This window comes from Pseudophryne corroboree, chromosome 1 (genome assembly GCF_028390025.1).
Source record: "Pseudophryne corroboree isolate aPseCor3 chromosome 1, aPseCor3.hap2, whole genome shotgun sequence".
Taxonomy (NCBI): Eukaryota; Metazoa; Chordata; class Amphibia; order Anura; family Myobatrachidae; genus Pseudophryne; species Pseudophryne corroboree.
In genome coordinates this window covers 683,607,266-683,633,460 of record NC_086444.1, presented here as the reverse complement: position 1 = coordinate 683,633,460, position 26,195 = coordinate 683,607,266, and the positions used below count along the sequence as shown (strand labels likewise).

Here is a 26,195-nt window from a genome sequence, read left to right as displayed (position 1 = left end):
GAGGGAGAGACCAGAAGCATAGAGAGATAGACATGTAGACCAGGGGCAGAAAGAGAGGGAAAGACCAGAGTCTTAGATAGAGAGACAGAGAGAGAGACCAGGTGCAAAGAGAAAGAGACCAGGGCAGAATAAGGGAGAGACCAGAAGCAGGGAGAAAGTCCAGAAAGAGAGAGAGAGAGAGAGAGATGCAGACCAGGGGCAGAGAGTGAGAGACAGTCCATAGGCACAAAGAGAGAGAAAGACCAGAGGCTTAGGGGGATATCCTATTAGCCCCGGTAAAATATCGGGTGCGAAAAACGTATGTTTTTCGCAATTTTTCCCGGTGTTTAACTGATTTTTTTTTACAGGCTATCCAGATTGATTGCCTGTAAAAAAAAAAAAAAATTCCCTTTCTCCCGAAAACACACAGGTTCAGTGAAACCTGTGTGTTTTCAGTAGAAACAGACCCGTTTTCGCATGAAAACAGGGCTGTTTCTGGGGATTTGGTTTCGCCTGCCTGAGGTAGGCGAAACCAAATCCCCGATGGCCGGTAAAACCTGCAGCGTCCCCGTTCTCCTGCTGATGTCAGGGATGCTGTGTGGCCGCTGACTGGGGGAAGCCGCCGGGTGACTGCTGCCGTTGGGGATCTGTGTGTAGCTGCGGTGTCCCGTTGACGCGGGTGCTGTGTGGCCGCCGGCTGGGGGAAACCGCCGGGTGACTGCTGCTGAGTGTCTGCGTTCGGCGCAGTGCCTGTGTGTCTCACGGGCAGTCGGCGGCAGCGCGCTGCACCGGGAGCTGTCAGGAGCCGGACCCTGTGCAGTGTCAGGTAACCCCCGATAAGCCACCGCTTGTGATGGCTTATCGGGGGTAATAGGATAGCCCCCGGAGGGACAATTAGCCCCAGTAAATTGCCGGGGCTAATTGGATATCCCCCTTGGAGAGAGAGAGAGAGGAGAGAAAGAGGGAAAGAGCAGATGAGGCGGAGAGAGAGGGGAGGGAGACAAGAAGATAAGGGGGGGGGGGGAGGACCATGGGCACAGAGAGACACAGATCGGGGACAGAGAGGGAGACACCATGGAGAGATAGAGAGCCAGACACAGACCAGAGAGAGACAAACACACACAGATCAGGGGCTGACAGAGAGAGAGAGAGAGAGAGAGAGAGGGAGGGAGACACCAGTGTTTTTTCACTAGTGAGGCTGCCACCTCACACAGCTCCAGGGAAAACGTTCTTTATTTCTCCAAGCACCCAGGATCCCTTTTAATACTAACTGGGACTCCTACCTCTGTCTGCTAGTGTTAGGGATTAGGGTGCTTCTCCTGCTGAGGCCATGCTTTTTAGTTTTCAGCTTTTCAGTTTTCCCCACTCTATTGACCTTCGGAGAGCACAGTCTCCGATTCGTCCAATCTTCTGTGCTGCTGTTAAACAGTTATGCAGTCGCTGGGTCCTAGCTCCTGCAGTGTTTAGAGGCTGTCTGCCGGACTCCCACTGCCAGCACATCACAGCTGCACTGTGTGAAGAGAGAAGAGGGAGATGCAGTGGTCAGCGCTCCCACTGCACCGGCGTCCAGGCCAGGAACCCTGTTCACTCTTTTAGCCCTGCCCTCTGTTACTCTCTCTGCTCCTCGGCAGCAGAAAACGTCAGAGAAGGACAGGCACAGCGCACATATGACGTAGCGACGTTGGAAAAGGAGGCGTGGCCAGCTGATTGGACCAAGTGACAGAGTATCGGCAGTGGGGTTGGACTGGCTGCGGTCTGTTAATTTTTTCTTTTATCACTTAACTTTCGGGTGGGCGGAGCGGGCAGTGCAGTTTGAAAACTATTAAAAGGCATTGTGGCCCTGATTTTTGTGCCTGTGATCCTCGGGGCCCCTCTGCACCTTGGGGCCCGGTATGGGTGTCCCCTTTGACCCCCCCTGTCGCCGGGCCTGAGAAGGACTGGACTATACCTGGTGAGCTTTTGGGACCCCAGTATTCCTGATATTGTATGTGATATACTAATTTTTTAATAGAACTTTAAAAAAAAAAATTTTTTACCACTATGGAAAAACTTATGTACTGTTATTGATGAATATAACTGCAATTGCTGAATTTCCATATATGATGTATTAGAACTGTTATTTGTTTTATATGATAAAATGAATTGTGTTTTATTTATTTTAACTCATACATTTTTGGTGCTTATTGAAGTGTTTGTTAGTGATGAGCACCGGAAATTTTTCGGGTTTTGTGTTTTGGTTTTGTGTTCGGTTCCGCGGCCGTGTTTTGGGTTCGAACGCGTTTTGGCAAAACCTCACCGAATTTTTTTTGTCGGATTCGGGTGTGTTTTGGATTCGGGTGTTTTTTTCAAAAAACCCTAAAAAACAGCTTAAATCATAGAATTTGGGGGTCATTTTGATCCCAAAGTATTATTAACCTCAATAACCATATTTTCCACTCATTTTCAGTCTATTCTGAACACCTCACACCTCACAATATTATTTTTAGTCCTAAAATTTGCACCGAGGTCGCTGGATGACTAAGCTCAGCGACCCAAGTGGCCGACACAAACACCTGGCCCATCTAGGAGTGGCACTGCAGTGTCACGCAGGATGGCCCTTCAAAAAACTACTCCCCAAACAGCACATGACGCAAAGAAGAAAAAAAAGAGGCGCAATGAGGTAGCTGTGTGAGTAAGCTAAGCGACCCTAGTGGCCGACACAAACACCTGGCCCATCTAGTAGTGGCACTGCAGTGTCACGCAGGATGGCCCTTCCAAAAAACACCCCCCAAACAGCACATGACGCAAAGAAAAAAAGAGGCGCAATGAGGTAGCTGTGTGACTAAGCTAAGCGACCCTAGTGGCCGACACAAACACCTGGCCCATCTAGGAGTGGCACTGCAGTGTCATGCAGGATGGCCCTTCAAAAAACTACTCCCCAAACAGCACATGATGCAAAGAAGAAAAAAAAGATGCGCAATGAGGTAGCTGTGTGACTAAGATAAGCGACCCTAGTGGCCGACACAAACACCTGGCCCATCTAGGAGTGGCACTGCAGTGTCACGCAGGATGGCCCTTCCAAAAAACACCCCCCAAACAGGACATGACGCAAAGAAAAAAAAGAGGCGCAATGAGGTAGCTGTGTGACTAAGATAAGCGACCCAAGTGGCCGACACAAACACCTGGCCCATCTAGGAGTGTCACTGCAGTGTCACGCAGGATGGCCCTTCCAAAAACTACTCCCCAAACAGCACATGACGCAAAGAAGAAAAAAAAGAGGCGCAATGAGGTAGCTGTGTGAGTAAGCTAAGCGACCCTAGTGGCCGACACAAACACCTGGCCCATCTAGGAGTGGCACTGCAGTGTCACGCAGGATGGCCCTTCCAAAAAACACCCCCCAAACAGCACATGACGCAAAGAAAAAAAGAGGCGCAATGAGGTAGCTGTGTGACTAAGCTAAGCGACCCTAGTGGCCGACACAAACACCTGGCCCATCTAGGAGTGGCACTGCAGTGTCACGCAGGATGGCCCTTCAAAAAACTACTCCCCAAACAGCACATGACGCAAAGAAGAAAAAAAAGAGGCGCAATGAGGTAGCTGTGTGACTAAGATAAGCGACCCTAGTGGCCAACACAAACACCTGGCCCATCTAGGAGTGGCACTGCAGTGTCACGCAGGATGGCCCTTCAAAAAACTACTCCCCAAACAGCACATGACGCAAAGAAGAATAAAAAGATGCGCAATGAGGTAGCTGTGTGACTAAGATAAGCGACCCAAGTGGCCGACACAAACACCTGGCCCATCTAGGAGTGTCACTGCAGTGTCACGCAGGATGGCCCTTCCAAAAACTACTCCCCAAACAGCACATGACGCAAAGAAAAATGAAAGAAAAAAGAGGTGCAAGATGGAATTGTCCTTGGGCCCTCCCACCCACCCTTATGTTGTATAAACAGGACATGCACACTTTAACCAACCCATCATTTCAGTGACAGGGTCTGCCACACGACTGTGACTGAAATGACGGGTTGGTTTGGACCCCCACCAAAAAAGAAGCAATTAATCTCTCCTTACACAAACTGGCTCTACAGAGGCAAGATGTCCACCTCATCATCATCCTCCGATATATCACCGTGTACATCCCCCTCCTCACAGATTATCAATTCGTCCCCACTGGAATCCACCATCTCAGCTCCCTGTGTACTTTGTGGAGGCAATTGCTGCTGGTGATTGTCTCCACGGAGGAATTGATTATAATTCATTTTAATGAACATCATCTTCTCCACATTTTCTGGATGTAACCTCATACGCCGATTGCTGACAAGGTGAGCGGCGGCACTAAACACTCTTTCGGAGTACACACTTGTGGGAGGGCAACTTAGGTAGAATAAAGCCAGTTTGTGCAAGGGCCTCCAAATTGCCTCTTTTTCCTGCCAGTATAAGTACGGACTGTCTGACGTGCCTACTTGGATGCGGTCACTCATATAATCCTCCACCATTCTTTCAATGGGGAGAGAATCATATGCAGTGACAGTAGACGACATGTCCGTAATCGTTGTCAGGTCCTTCAGTCCGGACCAGATGTCAGCATCAGCAGTCGCTCCAGACTGCCCTGCATCACCGCCAGCGGGTGGGCTCGGAATTCTGAGCCTTTTCCTCGCACCCCCAGTTGCGGGAGAATGTGAAGGAGGAGATGTTGACAGGTCGCGTTCCGCTTGACTTGACAATTTTGTCACCAGCAGTTCTTTGAACCCCAGCAGACTTGTGTCTGCCGGAAAGAGAGATCCAAGGTAGGTTTTAAATCTAGGATCGAGCACGGTGGCCAAAATGTAGTGCTCTGATTTCAACAGATTGACCACCATGAATCCTTGTTAAGCGAATTAAGGGCTCCATCCACAAGTCCCACATGCCTAGCGGAATCGCTCTGTGTTAGCTCCTCCTTCAATGTCTCCAGCTTCTTCTGCAAAAGCCTGATGAGGGGAATGACCTGACTCAGGCTGGCAGTGTCTGAACTGACTTCACGTGTGGCAAGTTCAAAAGGTTGCAGAACCTTGCACAACGTTGAAATCATTCTCCACTGCGCTTGAGACAGGTGCATTCCACCTCCTATATCGTGCTCAGTTGTATAGGCTTGAATGGCCTTTTGCTGCTCCTCCAACCTCTGAAGCATATAGAGGGTTGAATTCCACCTCGTTACCACTTCTTGCTTCAGATGATGGAAGGGCAGGTTCAGGCGTTTTTGGTGGTGCTCCAGTCTTCTGTACGTGGTGCCTGTACGCCGAAAGTGTCCCGCAATTCTTCTGGCCACCGACAGCATCTCTTGCACGCCCCTCTCGTTTTTTAAATAATTCTGCACCACCAAATTCAAGGTATGTGCAAAACATGGGACGTGCTGGAATTTGCCCAGATTTAATGCACACACAATATTGCTGGCGTTGTCCGATGCCACAAATCCACAGGAGAGTCCAATTGGGGTAAGCCATTCCGCGATGATCTTCCTCAGTTGCCGTAAGAGGTTTTCAGCTGTGTGCGTATTCTGGAAAGCGGTGATACAAAGCGTAGCCTGCCTAGGAAAGAGTTGGCGTTTGCGAGATGCTGCTACTGGTGCCGCCGCTGCTGTTCTTGCGGCGGGAGTCCATACATCTACCCAGTGGGCTGTCACAGTCATATAGTCCTGAGCCTGCCCTGCTCCACTTGTCCACATGTCCGTGGTTAAGTGGACATTGGGTACAACTGCATTTTTTAGGACACTGGTGAGTCTTTTTCTGAGGTCTGTGTACATTTTCGGTATCGCCTGCCTAGAGAAATGGAACCTAGATGGTATTTGGTACCGGGGACACAGTACCTCCAACAAGTCTCTAGTTGGCTCTGCAGTAATGATGGATACCGGAACCACGTTTCTCACCGCCCAGGATGCCAAGGCCTCAGTTATCCGCTTTGCAGCAGGATGACTGCTGTGATATTTCATCTTCCTCGCAAAGGACTGTTGGACAGTCAATTGCTTGGTGGAAGTAGTAAAAGTGGTCTTACGACTTCCCCTCTGGGATGACCATCGACTCCCAGCAGCAACAACAGCAGCGCCAGCAGCAGTAGGCGTTACACGCAAGGATGCATCGGAGGAATCCCAGGCAGGAGAGGACTCGTCAGAATTGCCAGTGACATGGCCTGCAGGACTATTGGCATTCCTGGGGAAGGAGGAAATTGACACTGAGGGAGTTGGTGGGGTGGTTTGCGTGAGCTTGGTTACAAGAGGAAGGGATTTACTGGTCAGTGGACTGCTTCCGCTGTCGCCCAAAGTTTTTGAACTTGTCACTGACTTATGATGAATGCGCTGCAGGTGACGTATAAGGGAGGATGTTCCGAGGTGGTTAACGTCCTTACCCCTACTTATTACAGCTTGACAAAGGCAACACACGGCTTGACAAATGTTGTCCGCATTTCTGTTGAAATAATTCCACACCGAAGAGCTGATTTTTTTGGTATTTTCACCAGGCATGTCAATGGCCCTATTCCTCCCACGGACAACAGGTGTCTCCCCGGGTGCCTGACTTAAACAAACCACCTCACCATCAGAATCCTCCTGGTCAATTTCCTCCCCAGCGCCAGCAACACCCATATCCTCCTCATCCTGGTGTACTTCAACACTGACATCTTCAATCTGACTATCAGGAACTGGACTGCGGGTGCTCCTTCCAGCACTTGCAGGGGGCGTGCAAATGGTGGAAGGCGCATGCTCTTCACGTCCAGTGTTGGGAAGGTCAGGCATCGCAAACGACACAATTGGACTCTCCTTGTGGATTTGTGATTTCGAAGAACGCACAGTTCTTTGCTGTGCTTTTGCCAGCTTGAGTCTTTTCATTTTTCTAGCGAGAGGCTGAGTGCTTCCATCCTCATGTGAAGCTGAACCACTAGCCATGAACATAGGCCAGGGCCTCAGCCGTTCCTTGCCACTCCGTGTGGTAAATAGCATATTGGCAAGTTTACGCTTCTCCTCCGACAATTTTATTTTAGATTTTTGAGTCCTTTTTTTACTGATATTTGGTGTTTTGGATTTTACATGCTCTGTACTATGACATTGGGCATCGGCCTTGGCAGACGACGTTGATGGCATTTCATCGTCTCGGCCATGACTAGTGGCAGCAGCTTCAGCACCAGGTGGAAGTCGATCTTGATCTTTCCCTATTTTTGGAACCTCAACATTTTTGTTCTCCATATTTTAATAGGCACAACTAAAAGGCACCTCAGGTAAACAATGGAGATGGATGGATACTAGTATACTTATGGATGGACGAGCGACTGCCGACACAGAGGTAGCTACAGACGTGGACTACCGTACTGCGTCTGCTGCTAATATAGACTGGATGATAATGATATAAAAAATATATATATATCACTACTGCAGCCGGACAGGTATATATTATATAATGACGGACCTGCTGGACACTGTCAGCACTGCAGACTCCTAAAGTAAGCTACTAGTATCAAGAAGATAGAAAAAAAACAAAAACACAACAGGTAGGTGGTATACAATTATGGATGGACAAGCGACTGCCGACACAGAGGTAGCTACAGCCGTGGACTACCGTACTGCGTCTGCTGCTAATATAGACTGGATGATAATGATATAAAAAATATATATATATCACTACTGCAGCCGGACAGGTATATATTATATAATGACGGACCTGCTGGACACTGTCAGCACTGCAGACTCCTAAAGTAAGCTACTAGTATCAAGAAGATAGAAAAAAAAACACCACAGGTAGGTGGTATACAATTATGGATGGACGAGCGACTGCCGACACAGAGGTAGCTACAGCCGTGGACTACCGTACTGCGTCTGCTGCTAATATAGACTGGATGATAATGATATAAAAAATATATATATATCACTACTGCAGCCGGACACGTATATATTATATAATGACGGACCTGCTGGACACTGTCAGCACTGCAGACTCCTAAAGTAAGCTACCAGTATCAAGAAGATAGAAAAAAAAAAACCCACCACAGGTAGGTGGTATACAATTATGGATGGACGAGCGACTGCCGACACAGAGGTAGCTACAGCCGTGGACTACCGTACTGCGTCTGCTGCTAATATAGACTGGATGATAATGATATAAAAAATATATATATATCACTACTGCAGCCGGACAGGTATATATTATATAATGACGGACCTGCTGGACACTGTCAGCACTGCAGACTCCTAAAGTAAGCTACTAGTATCAAGAAGATAGAAAAAAAAAAAACACAACAGGTAGGTGGTATACAATTATGGATGGACGAGCGACTGCCGACACAGAGGTAGCTACAGCCGTGGACTACCGTACTGCGTCTGCTGCTAATATAGACTGGATGATAATGATATAAAAAATATATATATATCACTACTGCAGCCGGACAGGTATATATTATATAATGACGGACCTGCTGGACACTGTCAGCACTGCAGACTCCTAAAGTAAGCTACTAGTATCAAGAAGATAGAAAGAAAAAAAACACCACAGGTAGGTGGTATACAATTATGGATGGACGAGCGACTGCCGACACAGAGGTAGCTACAGCCGTGGACTACCGTACTGCGTCTGCTGCTAATATAGACTGGATGATAATGATATAAAAAATATATATATATCACTACTGCAGGACAGGTATATATTATATAATGACGGACCTGCTGGACACTGTCAGCAGAATGCGTTTATAGAATAAAAACACCACACGACGAGTGTTTAACTTTTTCAGGCAGACAATCACAATATACTGGTGGTCAGTGGTCACTGGTCAGTCACACTGGCAGTGGCACTCTGGCAGCAAAAGTGTGCACTGTTAATGTACTCCTGCTATAACTGCTCCCCAGTCTCCCCCACAATTAAGCTGTGTGAGCAGTGAGCACTCAGCACAGTCAGATATACATAGATGATGCAGCACACTGAGGCTGAGCACAGATATGGTATACTGTGTCACTGTGTATCGTTTTTTTTCAGGCAGAGAACGGATTATATTAAATAATAATAAAACTGCACTGGTGGTCACTGGTCAGTCACTAGTAAACTCTGCACTCTCTGAGTACTCCTAAGCTCCAGTAAATCAAGTGTCTCACTCTCACTCTCTATCTATTTCTATTCTAAACGGAGAGGACGCCAGCCACGTCCTCTCCCTATCAATCTCAATGCACGTGTGAAAATGGCGGCGACGCGCGGCTCCTTATATAGAATCCGAGTCTCGCGATAGAATACGAGCCTCGCGAGAATCCGACAGCGGGATGATGACGTTCGGGCGTGCTCGGGTTAACCGAGCAAGGCGGGAAGATCCGAGTCTGCCTCGGACCCGTGTAAAAAGGCTGAAGTTCGGGGGGGTTCGGATTCCGAGGAACCGAACCCGCTCATCACTAGTGTTTATTACATTATTTATATACATTATAGCTATATTTGTGTGTGGAAGGCAGGAGATGCCTTCTTCCTGTATGTGTGTGTGTTCGTGTGTACATATATGTATATATATAAATTTCCACAAATAGAGCCGCAGTACACTTCCAGGTCAATTGCTAGGTGCCAGGTCAGATAAATAACACAGTACTGTCCATACACTAAGGAACCCCACAGGAACCAAGCTCAGGATAGACCAGCACACTATTCAATCATATGAACATCTTTCTGTGTTTTAATAAAGTGCAAAAGTTCCAATGCAAACATGCAGCACAGGTAATTTAGCAGCAAAGTATCATATGCAGTGATATACTCAACATCCCAACAGCCGTTTCGTATGCCTTCATCAGGGAAATAGTAAGTTCACTATTATAATATTATATTATAATATTATACTATTATAATAGTAAGTGCACTTGGCACTTTATTCTGTTGCACTGCAGGACGAGCAGTGCTTTGGCAAATATGCTGAACTTACTATTCCCCTGATGAAGGCATACGAAACGGCTGTTGAGATGTTGAGTATATCACTGCATATGAAGGCATGATGAAGGCCTGATGAAGGCATACGAAACGGCTGTTGGGATGTTGAGTATATCACTGCATATGATACTTTGCTGCTAAATTACCTGTGCTGCATGTTTGCATTGGAACTGTATATATATATATATATATATATATATATATATATAATATACATAATATACATACACACACATACACATATATACACACACATACACATGTACGGAAACCCCTGCATGAAAATCCTGCATTTGCCACTGAGATAGGAGCTGTTTTGCTCTCTCCAAAGCTTAGTACACAGACCCCTTAATCCAACCCTGGCCCCCATCGCTTCCTTTATATCCAAGACTGGGATGAAGTTGCCCAATCCCTTTTCTCTCAGAGCGCTATTTCTCTAAGGAGGATCTCTTTTTCTGGTTCACGCTGCCTATTGCTTCAGAACCCATCACACTCTGATAGCTCCTTAATATAAGGGAGATTCTTCACATAGAATACAGGGCCTAATTGAGATTTGATCGTGTAGAGATGTGCCCTATGGGCACATCAGAGGCGCTGGGTGTGCGGCGTCGGGTGTCTGGTGCAGGGATCAGATGTTTCCCTGCACCAGGCTGGCGGCGGGTAGCGGCGCGGTGGCGCTTTGAACTTGGCGCCGCTTGGGCCGCCAATGAGAAGCGCCGCCGGCGTCTCTTCAAACCCGGCGCCGTCCGCGAGCCAATCGCGGCTCGCCGGCCAATCGGAGGCGGGCGCGGCGAGCCAATCGGCGCTCGCCGCGTCACAGGCCCCGCCCCCGGCATCTGACGTCAGACGCCGGGCGGGAGCCAGGGAAAAAGACCTCATGCGGGAGCGCAAAGGGAGGAGACGCCTCGCGGGAGCCGACGACGGAGGGCGCGCGGAAGAGCGCCGAAGAGCTCGGGTGGCCGCGGAAGAGGCCTGAAGACTCCAGTCCCGGAAAAGGAGATGTCCAGCGGCGGCTGGACGCGGCGAGGCGACGGCGGCGCCGCTGGCCAGGACGGGCCAGCGGCCGAAGATTGAAAAGGAGCGCCGGAGAGGTCACCAGGGGTGGAAAGGAAAAGAGCTGATGAAGCTCCCCCTGGTGCCTCTCCCAGCGGGTCAGGTAGGCCCTTCTCAGGTGCCCCTGTACCCGCTCCTCCCTAGACCACCGGGTGTTCGGGCATTAGGCCCGTGGGCACAGTCAGGCCCTTCCGGCCTGTGGGCACGTAGTCGGGCCCTCCCGGCCCGTGGGCACATAGTCGGGCCCTCCTGGCCCATGGGGGACATTTAGTCGGGCCCTCCTGGCCTGTGGGGGACATTTAGTCGGGCCCTCCTGGCCCGTGGGCACGTGTAGTCGGGGGACCCCCGGGCCCGTGGCCCAGATAGGCAGGCACTAGGCCTGAGCGCACAGTTTGGGGGCACTAGGCCCATAGGAATAGTCAGGCCACAGGCCTGTGGGACGAATAGGCGGGCATTAGGCCCGAGGGGCATATCAGGCAATAGGCCTGTGGGGCATTAGCGGGCATTAGGCCCTAGTGTATTCTGGACAATTTGGGCAGCATAAGGGGACCCTGGGCACTAGGCCCAGGTCACCCAACGAGGGACAAGTTAGGCGGGCGCTAGGCCCGTGGGTGAAGCAAGGCCTCCGGCCTGTGTGCAGTCAGGGGGCGCTAGGCCCAATGAAGAAGTGTTTCTCCCGAGGTGAATAGAGGTGGCACTGGGCACTAGGTCCAGGCCACCCTGAGGTGATTAGGTAGACAGGCTCGCTTGGCCTGAGCCCCACAAAAGGGAAGGTACAGGAGGTGGGTAGGCTGTGCGGCGTCCACCCCCCAGAGTGCAGGTAGGGATCTAAAGGAATCGCACCGTTTGATGTACTCTGATGTGTGTTGTTACTAGTGATGTGCACCGGAAATTTTTCGGGTTTTGTGTTTTGGTTTTGGGTTCGGTTCCGCGGCCGTGTTTTGGGTTCGGACGCGTTTTGGCAAAACCTCACCGAAATTTTTTTGTCGGATTCGGGTGTGTTTTGGATTCGGGTGTTTTTTTCAAAAAACCCTAAAAAACAGCTTAAATCATAGAATTTGGGGGTAATTTTGATCCCATAGTATTATTAACCTCAATAACCATAATTTCCACTAATTTTCTGTCTATTCTGAACACCTCACATCTCACAATATTATTTTTAGTCCTAAAATTTGCACCGAGATCGCTGGATGGCTAAGCTAAGCGACCCAAGTGGCAGACACAAACACCTGGCCCATCTAGGAGTGGCACTGCAGTGTCACGCAGGATGGCCCTTCAAAAAAATACTCCCCAAACAGCACATGATGCAAAGAAAAAAAGAGGCGCACCAAGGTCGCTGTGTGACTAAGCTAAGCGACACAAGTGGCCGACACAAACACCTGGCCCATCTAGGAGTGGCACTGCAGTGTCACGCAGGATGGCCCTTCAAAAAAATACTCCCCAAACAGCACATGATGCAAAGAAAAAAAAGAGGCGCAATGAGGTAAGCTGTGTGACTAAGATAAGCAACCCAAGTGGCCGACACAAACATCTGGCCCATCTAGGAGTGGCACTGCAGTGTCACGCAGGATGGCCCTTCAAAAAATACTCCCCAAACAGCACATGATGCAAAGAAAAAAAAGAGGCGCAATGAGGTAGCTGTGTGACTAAGATAAGCGACCCAAGTGGCCGACACAAACATCTGGCCCATCTAGGAGTGGCACTGCAGTGTCACGCAGGATGGCCCTTCAAAAAAATACTCCCCAAACAGCACATGACGCAAAGAAAAAAAGAGGCGCAATGAGGTTGCTGTGTGACTAAGCTAAGCGACCCAAGTGGCAGACACAAACATCTGGCCCATCTAGGAGTGGCACTGCAGTGTCACGCAGGATGGCCCTTCAAAAAAAAACTCCCCAAACAGCACATGATGCAAAGAAAAATGAAAGAAAAAAGAGGTGCAAGATGGAATTGTCCTTGGGCCCTCACACCCACCCTTATGTTGTATAAACAGGACATGCACACTTTAACGAACCCATCATTTCAGTGACAGGGTCTGCCACACGACTGTGACTGAAATGACTGGTTGGTTTGGGCCCCCACCAAAAAAGAAGCAATCAATCTCTCCTTGCACAAACTGGCTCTACAGAGGCAAGATGTCCACCTCCTCCTCATCGTCCGATTCATCACCCCTTTCACTGTGTACATACCCCTCCTCACAGATTATTAATTCGTCCCCACTGGAATCCACCATCTCAGGTCCCCGTGTACTTTCTGGAGGCAATTGCTGCTGGTGAATGTCTCCACTGAGGAATTGATTATAATTCATTTTAATGAACATCATCTTCTCCACATTTTCTGGAAGTAACCTCGTACGCCGATTGCTGACAAGGTGAGCGGCTGCACTAAACACTCTTTCGGAGTACACACTGGAGGGAGGGCAACTTAGGTAAAATAAAGCCAGTTTGTGCAAGGGCCTCCAAATTGCCTCTTTTTCCTGCCAGTATACGTACGGACTGTCTGACGTGCCTACTTGGATGCGGTCACTCATATAATCCTCCACCATTCTTTCAATGGTGAGAGAATCATATGCAGTGACAGTAGACGACATGTCAGTAATCGTTGGCAGGTCCTTCAGTCCGGACCAGATGTCAGCACTCGCTCCAGACTGCCCTGCATCACCGCCAGCGGGTGGGCTCGGAATTCTTAGCCTTTTCCTCGCACCCCCAGTTGCGGGAGAATGTGAAGGAGGAGCTGTTGACAGGTCACGTTCCGCTTGACTTGACAATTTTCTCACCAGCAGGTCTTTGAACCCCTGCAGACTTGTGTCTGCCGGAAAGAGAGATACAACGTAGGTTTTAAATCTAGGATCGAGCACGGTGGCCAAAATGTAGTGCTCTGATTTCAACAGATTGACCACCCGTGAATCCTGGTTAAGCGAATGAAGGGCTCCATCCACAAGTCCCACATGCCTAGCGGAATCGCTCTGTTCTAGCTCCTCCTTCAATGTCTCCAGCTTCTTCTGCAAAAGCCTGATGAGGGGATTGACCTGACTCAGGCTGGCAGTGTCTGAACTGACTTCACGTGTGGCAAGTTCAAAGGGTTGCAGAACCTTGCACAACGTTGAAATCATTCTCCACTGCGCTTGAGACAGGTGCATTCCACCTCCTGCCTATATCGTGGCCAGATGTATAGGCTTGAATGGCCTTTTGCTGCTCCTCCATCCTCTGAAGCATATAGAGGGTTGAATTCCACCTCGTTATCACCTCCTGCTTCAGATGATGGCTGGGCAGGTTCAGGTATTTTTGGTGGTGCTCCAGTCTTCTGTACGCGGTGCCTGAACGCCGAAAGTGGCCCGCAATTCTTCGGGCCACCGACAGCATCTCTTGCACGCCCCTGTCGTTTTTTAAATAATTCTGCACCACCAAATTCAAGGTACGTGCAAAACATGGGACGTGCAGGAATTTGCCCAGATGTAATGCACGCACAATATTGCTGGCGTTGTCCGATGTCACAAATCCCCAGGAGAGTCCAATTGGGGAAAGCCATTCTGCGATGATCTTCCTCAGTTGCCGTAAGAAGTTTTCAGCTGTGTGCGTATTCTGGAAAGCGGTGATACAAAGCGTAGCCTGCCTAGGAACTATTTGGCGTTTGCGAGATGCTGCTACTGGTGCCGCCGCTGCTGTTCTTGCAGCGGGAGGCAATACATCTACCCAGTGGGCTGTCACAGTCATATAGTCCTGAGTCTGCCCTGCTCCACTTGTCCACATGTCCGTGGTTAAGTGGACATTGGATACAACTGCATTTTTTAGGACACTGGTGAGTCTTTTTCTGAGGTCTGTGTACATTTTCGGTATCGCCTGCCTAGAGAAATGGAACCTAGATGGTATTTGGTACCGGGGACGCAGTACCTCAATCAAGTCTATAGTTGGCTCTGAATTAGCGATGGATACCGGAACCACCTTTCTCACCGCCCAGGCTGCCAAGGCCTCAATTATCCGCTTTGCAGCAGGATGACTGCTGTGATATTTCATCTTCCTCGCAAAGGACTGTTGGACAGTCAATTGCTTACTGAAAGTAGTACAAGTGGTCTTCCGACTTCCCCTCTGGGATGACGATCGACTCCCAGCAGCAACAACAGCAGCGCCAGCAGTAGTAGGCGTTACACTCAAGGATGCTTTTGCCAGCTTAAGTCTTTTCTTTTTTCTAGCGAGAGGATGAGTGCTTCCATCCTTATGTGAAGCTGAACCACTAGCCATGAACATAGGCCAGGGCCTCAGTCGTTCCTTGCCACTCCGTGACGTAAATGGCATATTGGCAAGTTTACGCTTCTCCTCAGACGCTTTTAATTTAGATTTTTGGGTCATTTTACTGATCTTTTGTGTTTTGGATTTTACATGCTCTGTACTCTGACATTGGGCATCGTCCTTGGCAGACGACGTTGATGGCCTTTTATCGTCTCGGCCATGACTAGTGGCAGCAGCTTCAGCACGAGGTGGAAGTGGATCTTGATCTTTCCCTATTTTTTTAACCACCACATTTTTGTTCTCCATATTTTAATGCGCACAACTAAAAGGCACCACAGGTATACAATGTAGATGGATGGATAGTATACTTATGGACGACGAGTGACAACACAGAGGTAGGTACAGCAGTGGCCTACCGTACTGCTATATACAGTATAATAAATGGACCTGGTGGACACTGTCAGCAAACTGCTAAACTAGTATAAAGAAAAAAAGCCACCACAGGTATACAATGTAGATGGATGGATAGTATACTTATGGACGACGAGTGACGACACAGAGGTAGGTACAGCAGTGGCCTACCGTACTGCTATATACAGTATAATGGACCTGGTGGACACTGTCAGCAGACTGCTAAACTAGTACTACTAGTATAAAAAAAAGCCACCACAGGTATACAATGTAGATGGATGGATAGTATACTTATTATTATTAATGGATGACGAGTGACTGACGACACAGAGGTAGGTACAGCAGTGGCCTACCGTACTGCTATATACAGTATAATGGACCTGGTGGACACTGTCAGCAGACTGCTAAACTAGTACTACTAGTATAAAAAAAAACCCACCACAGGTATACAATGTAGATGGATGGTAGTATACTTATGGACAACGAGTGACGACACAGAGGTAGGTACAGCAATGGCCTACCGTACTGCTATATACAGTATAATGGACCTGGTGGACACTGTCAGCAGACTGCTAAACTAGTACTACTAGTATAAAAAAAAAAAAGCCACCACAGGTATACAATGTAGATGGATGGTAGTATACTTATGGACGACGAGTGACGACACAGAGGTAGGTACAGCAGTGGCCTACCGTACTGCTATATACAGTATAATGGACCTGGTGGACACTGTCAGCAGACTGCTAAACTAGTACTACTAGTATAGAAAAAAAGCCACCACAGGTATACAATGTAGATGTATGGATAGTATACTTATGGACGAGTGACTGACGACACAGAGGTAGGTACAGCAGTGGCCTACCGTACTGCTATATACAGTATAATGGACCTGGTGGACACTGTCAGCAGACTGCTAAACTAGTACTACTAGTATAAAAAAAAAGCCACCACAGGTATACAATGTAGATGGATGGATAGTATACTTATGGACGAGTGACTGACGACACAGAGGTAGGTACAGCAGTGGCCTACCGTACTGCTATATACAGTATAATGGACCTGGTGGACACTGTCAGCAGACTGCTAAACTAGTACTACTAGTATAAAGAAAAAAAGCCACCACAGGTATACAATGTAGATGGATGGATAGTATACTTATTATTATTAATGGATGACGAGTGACTGACGACACAGAGGTAGGTACAGCAGTGGCCTACCGTACTGCTATATACAGTATAATGGACCTGGTGGACACTGTCAGCAGACTGCTAAACTAGTACTACTAGTATAAAAAAAAGCCACTACAGGTATACAATGTAGATGGATGGTAGTATACTTATGGACGACGAGTGACGACACAGAGGTAGGTACAGCAGTGGCCTACCGTACTGCTATATACAGTATAATGGACCTGGTGGACACTGTCAGCAGACTGCTAAACTAGTACTGCTAGTATAAAAAAAAAGCCACCACAGGTATACAATGTAGATGTATGGTAGTATACTTATGGACGACGAGTGACGACACAAAGGTAGGTACAGCAGTGGCCTACCGTACTGCTATATACAGTATAATGGACCTGGTGGACACTGTCAGCAGACTGCTAAACTAGTACTACTAGTGTAAAAAAAAAAAAGCCACCACAGGTATACAATGTAGATGGATGGTAGTATACTTATGGACAACGAGTGATGACACAGAGGTAGGTACAGCAGTGGCCTACCGTACTGCTATATACAGTATAATGGACCTGGTGGACACTGTCAGCAGACTGCTAAACTAGTACTACTAGTATAAAGAAAAAAAGCCACCACAGGTATACAATGTAGATGGATGGATAGTATACTTATTATTATTAATGGATGACGAGTGACTGACGACACAGAGGTAGGTACAGCAGTGGCCTACCGTACTGCTATATACAGTATAATGGACCTGGTGGACACTGTCAGCAGACTGCTAAACTAGTACTACTAGTATAAAAAAAAAAGCCACCACAGGTATACAATGTAGATGGATGGATAGTATACTTATGGATGAGTGACTGACGACACAGAGGTAGGTACAGCAGTGGCCTACCGTACTGCTATATACAGTATAATGGACCTGGTGGACACTGTCAGCAGACTGCTAAACTAGTACTACTAGTATAAAGAAAAAAAGCCACCACAGGTATACAATGTAGATGGATGGATAGTATACTTATTATTATTAATGGATGACGAGTGACTGACGACACAGAGGTAGGTACAGCAGTGGCCTACCGTACTGCTATATACAGTATAATGGACCTGGTGGACACTGTCAGCAGACTGCTAAACTAGTACTACTAGTATAAAAAAAAAGCCACCACAGGTATACAATGTAGATGGATGGTAGTATACTTATGGACGACGAGTGACGACACAGAGGTAGGTACAGCAGTGGCCTACCGTACTGCTATTATATACAGTATAATGGACCTGGTGGACACTGTCAGCAGACTGCTAAACTAGTATAAAAAAAAGCCACCACAGGAGTGTTTTTCAGGCAGACAAACGTATACTGGTGGTCACTGTCAGCAAAACTGTGCACTGTACTCCTGCTATAGCTGCTCCCCAGTCCCCACAATTAAGCATTGTGAGCACTCAGCACAGATATATCATGCAGCACACTGAGCACAGATATGGTATGGAGCGTTTTTTTCAGGCAGAGAACGGATAAAAAAAAACTGGTTGTCACTATCAGCAAAACTCTGCACTCTACTCCGAGTCCTAACAGCTGCTCCCCAATCCTCCCCACAATTAGTAATAAAACAAGCAATCAACTATCTCTTCTACAATTATAAACGGAGAGGACGCCAGCCACGTCCTCTCCCTATCAATCTCAATGCACGTGTGAAAATGGCGGCGACGCGCGGCTGCTTATATAGAATCCGAATCTCGCGAGAATCCGACAGCGGGATGATGACGTTCGGGCGCGCTCGGGTTAGCCGAGCAAGGCGGGAGGATCCGAGTCTGCTCGGACCCGTGTAAAAAAGGTAAAGCTCGGGTGGGTTCGGTTTCTCGGAAACCGAACCCGCTCATCACTAGTTGTTACCATGCAGGGCATAGTGTTGTTTAGAGTTTGTGCATAGTTTGTGTTGCACCACCCACACTTGAGCCAGTTTGAGGGCTTTGTTTATGTAGTTAGTGTAGCGGATGCACACTAGGTTAGAGTGAGGCCCTGCACGGCTGTTTCTCTCTTTGCCTCCTTACAGGGACCTGTAAGTGGAGAAGATCGGAGTACAAGACGTAGGACGGTGAGTAACATCGGTCTGTGTGTTCCTTCTGTGTGTGTCCCTATCTGTCTCCCTTCCTTCAGGGCGAACGGTGAGCCTTGCACGCCGGTGCAAGGTAGAATTTCCACCTGGTGTGAGAGTGCCAATAGGTGAAATTCGGGCTCTGAGGCGGACGCCTGGGATGACCCTCACCTAGCCCGAAAGCACTATTTTCCTCGGCTCCGGAGGGCGTTTCGGTCCACAGTCAGGAGGACGGCACTCAGCAATCTCCTTCCTCCTAGGTCATCGTGTCCGGATCCGACGGAAGATTTGCCAGGTCCGTTGAAGGTTCCGGTACCTGAAGGTGAGAGAGAGCGGCACCTGGTGAGTACCGAAACTACACCTGCACGGCAGCAGGCACCACCACACGCACCGCCGCCCCCTCTTACAATCGCAGCAGCAAATTTGTTAGCTAATGGGCCAAACCATGGGGGTCAGTCCGAGTTGATTGCTAGCTGCATTTGTTCGCAGTGCAGCGATCAGGCTAAAAAATGGCAGTTCTGCATATGCGGTGGAATGCGCACACGCGACATACGGGCACAACGAACGATGTAGTTTTACACAGGGTCTAGCAATGCATTTCAGTCGCACTGCTTGCCGCAGAGTGATTGACATGAAGTGGGCGTTTCTGGGTGGCACTGACCGTTTTCAGGGAGTGTGCGGAAAAACGCAGGCGTGCCAGAAAAAACGCAGGCGTGGCTGGGTGAACGCTGGGCGGGTTTGTGACGTCAAATCCGTAACTGAATAGTCTGAAGTGATCCCAAGCGCTAAGTAGGTTTTGAGCTACTCTGAAACTACACAAAATTTTTTTATAGCCGCTCTGCGATACAACCGTTCGCACTCCTGTTAAGCTAAAATACACTCCCAGTGGGCGGCGCCATAGCGTTTACATGGCTGCTAAAAACTGCTAGCGAGCGATCAACTCAGAATGACCCCCCATGTGCGCAGTGCACATGGGGGCAGATATAACAAGTGCAGAGAGAGTTAGATTTGGGTGGGGTGTGTTCAAACTTAAATCTAAATTGCAGTGTATAAATAAAGCAACCAGTATTTACTCTGCACAGAAACAATATAACCCACCCAAATCTAACTCTCTCTGCACATGTTACATCTGCCCCACCTGCAGTGCACATGGTGGGTCATTCCGAGTTGATTGCACGTAGCAACTTTTTGCTGCTCGTGCGATCAACTAGATGCCGCCTATGGGGGAGTGTATTTTAGCATAGCAGGGCTGCGAACGCTTGTGCAGCCCTGCTATGTTAAAAAAGTTTCACTCAAAATAAGAGTAGCCCTAGACCTACATACCCTGTGCGACGGATACAGCGATGAAGGTCCCGTTCCTGACGTCAGACAGCCGCCCTCCGTTCACCTTGAGACATGCCTGCGTTCTTCTTACCACTCCCTGAAAACGTCTGGAAACGGTGAGTATCCGCCCCGGAACACCTCCCGCCTGTCCATCTTCTTACGATCGCTGCTGCGATCACATTTGTCGCTGGCGAGGTCATTGCCCGGCGACGATTGTTGGCAGGCAATGATGCACGTGCGCAATGCGCACGCCACGCATGCGCATTTCCGACCCATTCACACTGCAGCGAAGAACTGCGTGCGAACGGGTCGGAATGACCCCCATGGTTTTGCCCATTAGCTAACAAATTTGCTGCTCCAATTAGATCTGAATTACCCCCATTGTGTGAACACAACAGCAACTGAGTGAAAAAGGTTAGCTGAGAGCCTCATTAATGTGTTATCAAATGAAGTTACGTAAAAATATTATGTGATGGTATGGTGGCATTATATGTCCATATGGTAGCATTATGTTGTTATGTGATTGAGCACAGTATATGAATGTGCTGCTGGACTGGGATGCATATTTCAAGTTCACAGTTTTGCACAGAATATGCTGGAGTTTTATCACAGACAGGTTGCATGTTGGGGAGGTAGGAGTCCTGTGTAATTTGTACTAGGCCCAGGGCCGGACTGCCCATCTGGCAATTCTGGCATATGCCAGAAGGGCCGATGGGCAGGTGGGCCAGCCCAGTCCCACAGGGAGCCGGGAAGACTGTGCGGCACTCTGATGAGTGTGTTTGCATTTTAATGGGGGGGTGCCGCGAGTCCACACCCCCGACTGCATTGTGTCTGCGCGCGCCAGCGGGACACCCGATACCATGGTAATGAGGGCATGCTGCGAGTCCACGCACTCCTGACTCACGGCATTCCCCCATGCGTCATCTCCGCGCCCCTCCCCTGGACATGCTTGCGCCCCCTGTGATGCGCTTGAGCGCATGTCACACATGCCAGGGCCAATTCGGAGCCCCAGTCCGTCCCTGACTGGGCCTCACAACTTCTGATGGTAGCGTCTAGTTTCCCTTCGTGGAGAGGACCCCTGGGTCCATGTCACAAACATGTGGAATAGTAACCTATATCAATTGAAACCACAACTGCCTTTCCAAATGCTTAACAGAGTTAATGTTATGCCACAATATGTGGATGTTTTGATAATTTTTAGGTTATTTTTTATTTTGCATATTTTTTTCCAGATGTTCTTAAAGATAAAAACATGTGTGTTGCGACTCACCGTATGATGACTCTTTTGTGTATTTCGATAACATGGCCCTGATAGTTGGCAATGGGATCAAGGAAAACATCATGACAAGTCTGGCTGAAAAACAAGACAATGTAACACAATGTGAACAGTAACCTGAGCATAAAATTATTTTTATGACTTTACAAAATCTGCATCTGTCCATCTTTATTCCTGTTATTATACAGTTATTATAGTTCCAATAAGTAGTAGACTGTGAGTTTCAGGTAGCCCTAGGATTTTGGCAATTTAGAAACCTCATTTTTAAGCCAGTAGGCCTGATTCAGAGGTAGGACCAACCAGGGCTATTTTTCAGGTGGAACAGTCCGGAACACCGTTCCTGAAGCTCTTTTGAAACATGATGTCATCATGAATGGCGTTCCAGAATGACTCACCACCACAGTCGGCCCCGTCCCCGCCAACCCAGCCACACTCTGGCCCCAGCCATGGGTGTCTGTGCAAGACGAAGGCCTCCGGCTCCCCAGCTCAGCAGCCAAGGTGGCAGGTAGGAAAGAGCAGCGGTGGGCTTGCAGGGCAGGGGGGAAGACAAATTCCCGTGAACGCAGGAAACAGGGAGCTCCCGCCGGACACCACCTGTCTCCGGCTCCTACAGTGTGTGCAGTAAGGTGGTAGGGCGGCATTTTAAATTTAGCCATGAGTCAATGAGAGCTTGTGAACCGGTAGCCAATAAGGAGCAGCCAGCAGCCGGTCCTGATTGGCTGTCGATCTGAAAGCTGTTGATGCCAGTTTCTAAATGCTGCCCCTGTCTCTCCTAATCTAGGTCCACCAGCCCGCGCAGCCACCCACAGCCAAACCATCATACAGACTCCCGTTGGTGATACCTCCCGGGCTTGGGCCACACACATAGGAAGTTACAACTACGGGGTTGCACATGGGCATACATAAAATGGTGCGGATGCATTACCATGTGGAACATAATATGCCCCTTCCTTGTGAGACCACACTTTTTTTTTGAAGTGTGTGCCTTCTGCGTGCATTGTACCTTGAAAACATTTATCCCATCAAGGGGGAAAAAAAAGTTTATGCACCAATTGCTGCCCCACCCCTTCGGTAACTCCATCCACAACACCGACCACCTCTGCCCCGCCCCCAGTTTCTGAACCTATAAATAAAAGGAGAAATTTGTACCTTGGCAAAACCAAGTTGCACTACAGGTGGGACTGAATTAAAATGTGCAGACAGATTTATTAGAGAGATATAAATCTAGAAGGGGTATGTCCTAACTTAATGCTAAATTCCAGTGTAAAAGCATAGCTGTTCATGTTCGCTATATGCAAAGGCTGTCAGTATTTTACATGCTTGACAAAAAAAAAAAGACTTTGCATGCACTTGCATTGCAACATACTTTGTACCAGGAGCAAATAGCTCCTATTTTGCTCCTTATTTTTATATGTTCCTAACTGTGAATTGGGCCTATAGTGTCTTGTTTTGAGTTTGGTCACAAATAATCAATACCCAGAGGAAAACATATACGTCTAAGGGACCCTCAGGTATACTAGCATACAGAGTAGCTACTTGAGGTGGATGGATTTATATGTAGTTCATTTCTGTGCCACACTGGATATCATAGATTAGCAATGTTACTTAAGAGATGGAGTGGATCCGAGGATTGCTATAAATTATTTCAGAAATGTTCTAGGTGGGCTATTTAGACCTTTTGTCAATAAAACACAAATGTGTTCCATACATTTTAGTGCCTCTGTGTCTGCAATCTGGAAATAAAATGTAGAATTAACCTGTTAATACATAGTAGTACCACATTTCAATAAACATTCAGAACAGCGCAGAAAATGTTTAAATGATTCATTACTATTATCATCTTTTGTGTTAGCCCATTTTCAAATCCTAATGCACAGTAAAATGTGAAAAAATTATCAATATACAATCATTAACCAAAATCTAATTATCCGTAATTTTAGCAGGATAACATACAGTATTTAACCAAGGACTGCTTAAGAGAAAAGATTTCCCATGTACAGTCTCTGTGCAGGCCCTATCCTCTCTCATCGGTGGCACAGGGAAGTAGACTCTGGCACCGTGCCAATGTGCAAACCACACAACCACCTAGTTAAACCCTTTTCATTGCAAGTGGAAATGGGACTGAGATTCGTTTCCCTTTGAGTCACCAGAAGATGCCTGTTTTCTGTTCTCGAGTATACACAATACAAAAACAAGATCTGTCTGCAAAAAGGCCTGCATGCAATTTTCCACAAGCCCATTAAAAGTATGTTTTATTTTATTTATTTACTTACCAATGTAATACAGATAGGTCCAACGGACAAATGCCATTATTAGAATTCCAGCACAAAATGAAAACATTCCAAAAATGACTAAGTTCAAGTCACAAACACACCTGGATAAAACAAAAACTCCCAGGAAACTAGTGATAAAAATCATGTAGGCTGCAGCATTTCCATAACCCACTTCCACTGGTCCCCAGCTCAAAGGATTCTTTAAAACAAAAAAATTAATGACATCTTCAGCACCATTGACAGCAGAATTATATAAAGTGGCACTTACAAACAGGAGGTAAATTGTGACTTTAGTGTCAAACATATTACTATCTGAAGTGTTATGTGTTAAACTGCTATTTGACTGATCGATGAGCTTGCTTTGTTCTGTATAACCTTGATCAGGCGTTTCTTGATTTACAATGTGGTCCTCACATATCCTGGGGGTGGTCTCCTCTTGTCTTACTTCAGAATGAGGAACTCTCAATATAAAAATGACATACATGAGACAGAAGGCATAACTTGCTAGGCTACAGAAGACCAGAGCTGTTCCTGGGTGATGTGCAATTTCTAGATAAATAAAGATATGTCCAGAAATTAAGCTGCCAACAAATCCAGCCAACCCAAAGATACATTCAATGATGATAAGCCTAAGAGTCCTTCGTTTCTCCGAGGAATTTAGAGAAGCCAATGACATGACTCCAGCCCAGTAAGCTGTGAACCAACCACATAGACCATTAAAGGCAGCAGTGCCAAACATGACTTCTATTTGCCAGTCCCATAGAATCAAAAAAAGAAGAAATAAGCTAGAAATGAAGAATCCACTGATTGGCACACAAATAGTTATCTTTCTATTTATTTTATCACCCATTTTTGCTAGAATATAGGCAGATAACAAGGGTGTCAATTTGATGATTAAGTTGTATATAATATAGAAATTTGAAATAGATTTCTGAAGAACATCCTCATTTGTTGTAACGTTAGTCTTGTTGTAGTAACCTTTTACTACTAAAATTAAGCCAGTATCATAAAAGGAGCTGGCTAGCTGGCATCCAGCAACTACTGGCTCAATCCATGTCCTCACCATCACCATTTTTAACTTGTCTTCAAAGTTCGTTTCCAGGTTAGATTATTGTATATGAGTTTATGGATTAAGATTGATGAGTAGTGTAGCTAGGTCAACAGACTGTCAGAGCTCCAGGTCAATAAGAGTTGTTTATCAACTTGCTGTTTAATCTTCACTTTTCTTTTAATTTTCTTATGCTTCGAAAGCCAGGACATCAGGCATGGATTGAAATGAAAGTCCTTTACATGAAATGTTTCAAGCAGCTTTGCTGTCTTCTGAGAACTGCCGTCATTTGAGGAAGTGTATTTGGTTTTATCTAAAACTTCCTCATTTGACAAAAGCACGTTGTGAAATCTGAGATACCTAGAAACTTATACAAGATGGAATGAGGAATAAGGAAGTGATTTTCATCCACAGAACAACTTTTAAACTAAATCTATAACTCTACTTTGTGATTTCACATTATATCATTATCATCATAATAATAATAATAATAATAATAATAATAATTATTATTATTATTATTATCATTATTGTTGATGTTGTTATTATTATTATTATTATATTTTATGTAATTTATAAAATGCTGAAATGTTACAAAGCATTGTACATTGAGGAACACACGTAAAAAAAAACATAGAGTATGTGTATAATATGAAATTAAAGGGTATAGTATGGTATGCCAGCAACCGGGCTCCTGGCGGCCAGCATACCGGTGCCGGAATCCCGACTACTGGCATACCGACTGCTGGGCGAGCACAAATGAGCCCCTTGCGGGCTCGCTACGCGTGCCACGCTATCTATTCTCCCTCCAGGGGGGTCGTGGACCCCCAACAGAGAGAAAAGGTGTCGGTATGCCGGGTGTCAGGATTCCGGCGCCGGTATATTGTGCGCCGTCATCCCGACAGCTGTCAAACTGAAGACCATCCGAAATTAAACATTGAAATTTGTCACATTTGAGGAGCTTAGCTATTGAGCATATTATTGTATTTTGCTTGACCACTTGCCTTTCATCAGATGCGACCACACCAGCAAGTGCTATGGGCAACATCCCAACTTAAATAGAACTCCCATCTTAGTAAATTTACCCCCTGGTCGCATAGGATGCGACCAGTCAGATAGACAGTGTGTGCGGCTACAGGGAAGAGAAACTTCCAGCTGCTGCAGTGCTCAGAGGGATTGGAAGGTACCTCTGCCTCCCTGCACCCTCCCCCAGGGTTTGCTCTATTGCCGATCACTGCTGATCGGTCAGCGCGGCAGGAACGCCCACCTGGCGGCTACAGACAATAGCAGCTGCTGGGGAATTGTAAATTAACTCCCCTCCAAGGCCCCCCTGTGTACTTGCTAGCTGTCCTGCCTTTAAAATTATAGCCTCGATGGTCACAATATTTCCAATGGTTGTAATGTATCAATGGTGATGACCGATGTTCCGATGTTTA

The 26,195-nt window shown here is 47.2% G+C and overlaps 1 protein-coding gene across 1 annotated transcript in view; it reads right to left on the bottom strand.

Annotated features, from left to right (window-relative positions):
- The window catches only part of LOC134934385 (solute carrier family 46 member 2-like), a 71,404-nt gene extending 46,621 nt beyond the window's left edge, over positions 1-24,783 (bottom strand). Inside the window, exons 1-2 of the mRNA XM_063929864.1 lie at positions 23,712-24,783; positions 21,433-21,516 (exon numbers count right to left, since the gene is read on the bottom strand). Coding sequence (XP_063785934.1) covers positions 21,433-21,516; positions 23,712-24,783 — 1,156 coding nt within the window. The remainder of the gene's footprint in view (positions 1-21,432; positions 21,517-23,711) is intronic.
- Between the last annotated feature and the right edge of the window lie 1,412 nt (positions 24,784-26,195).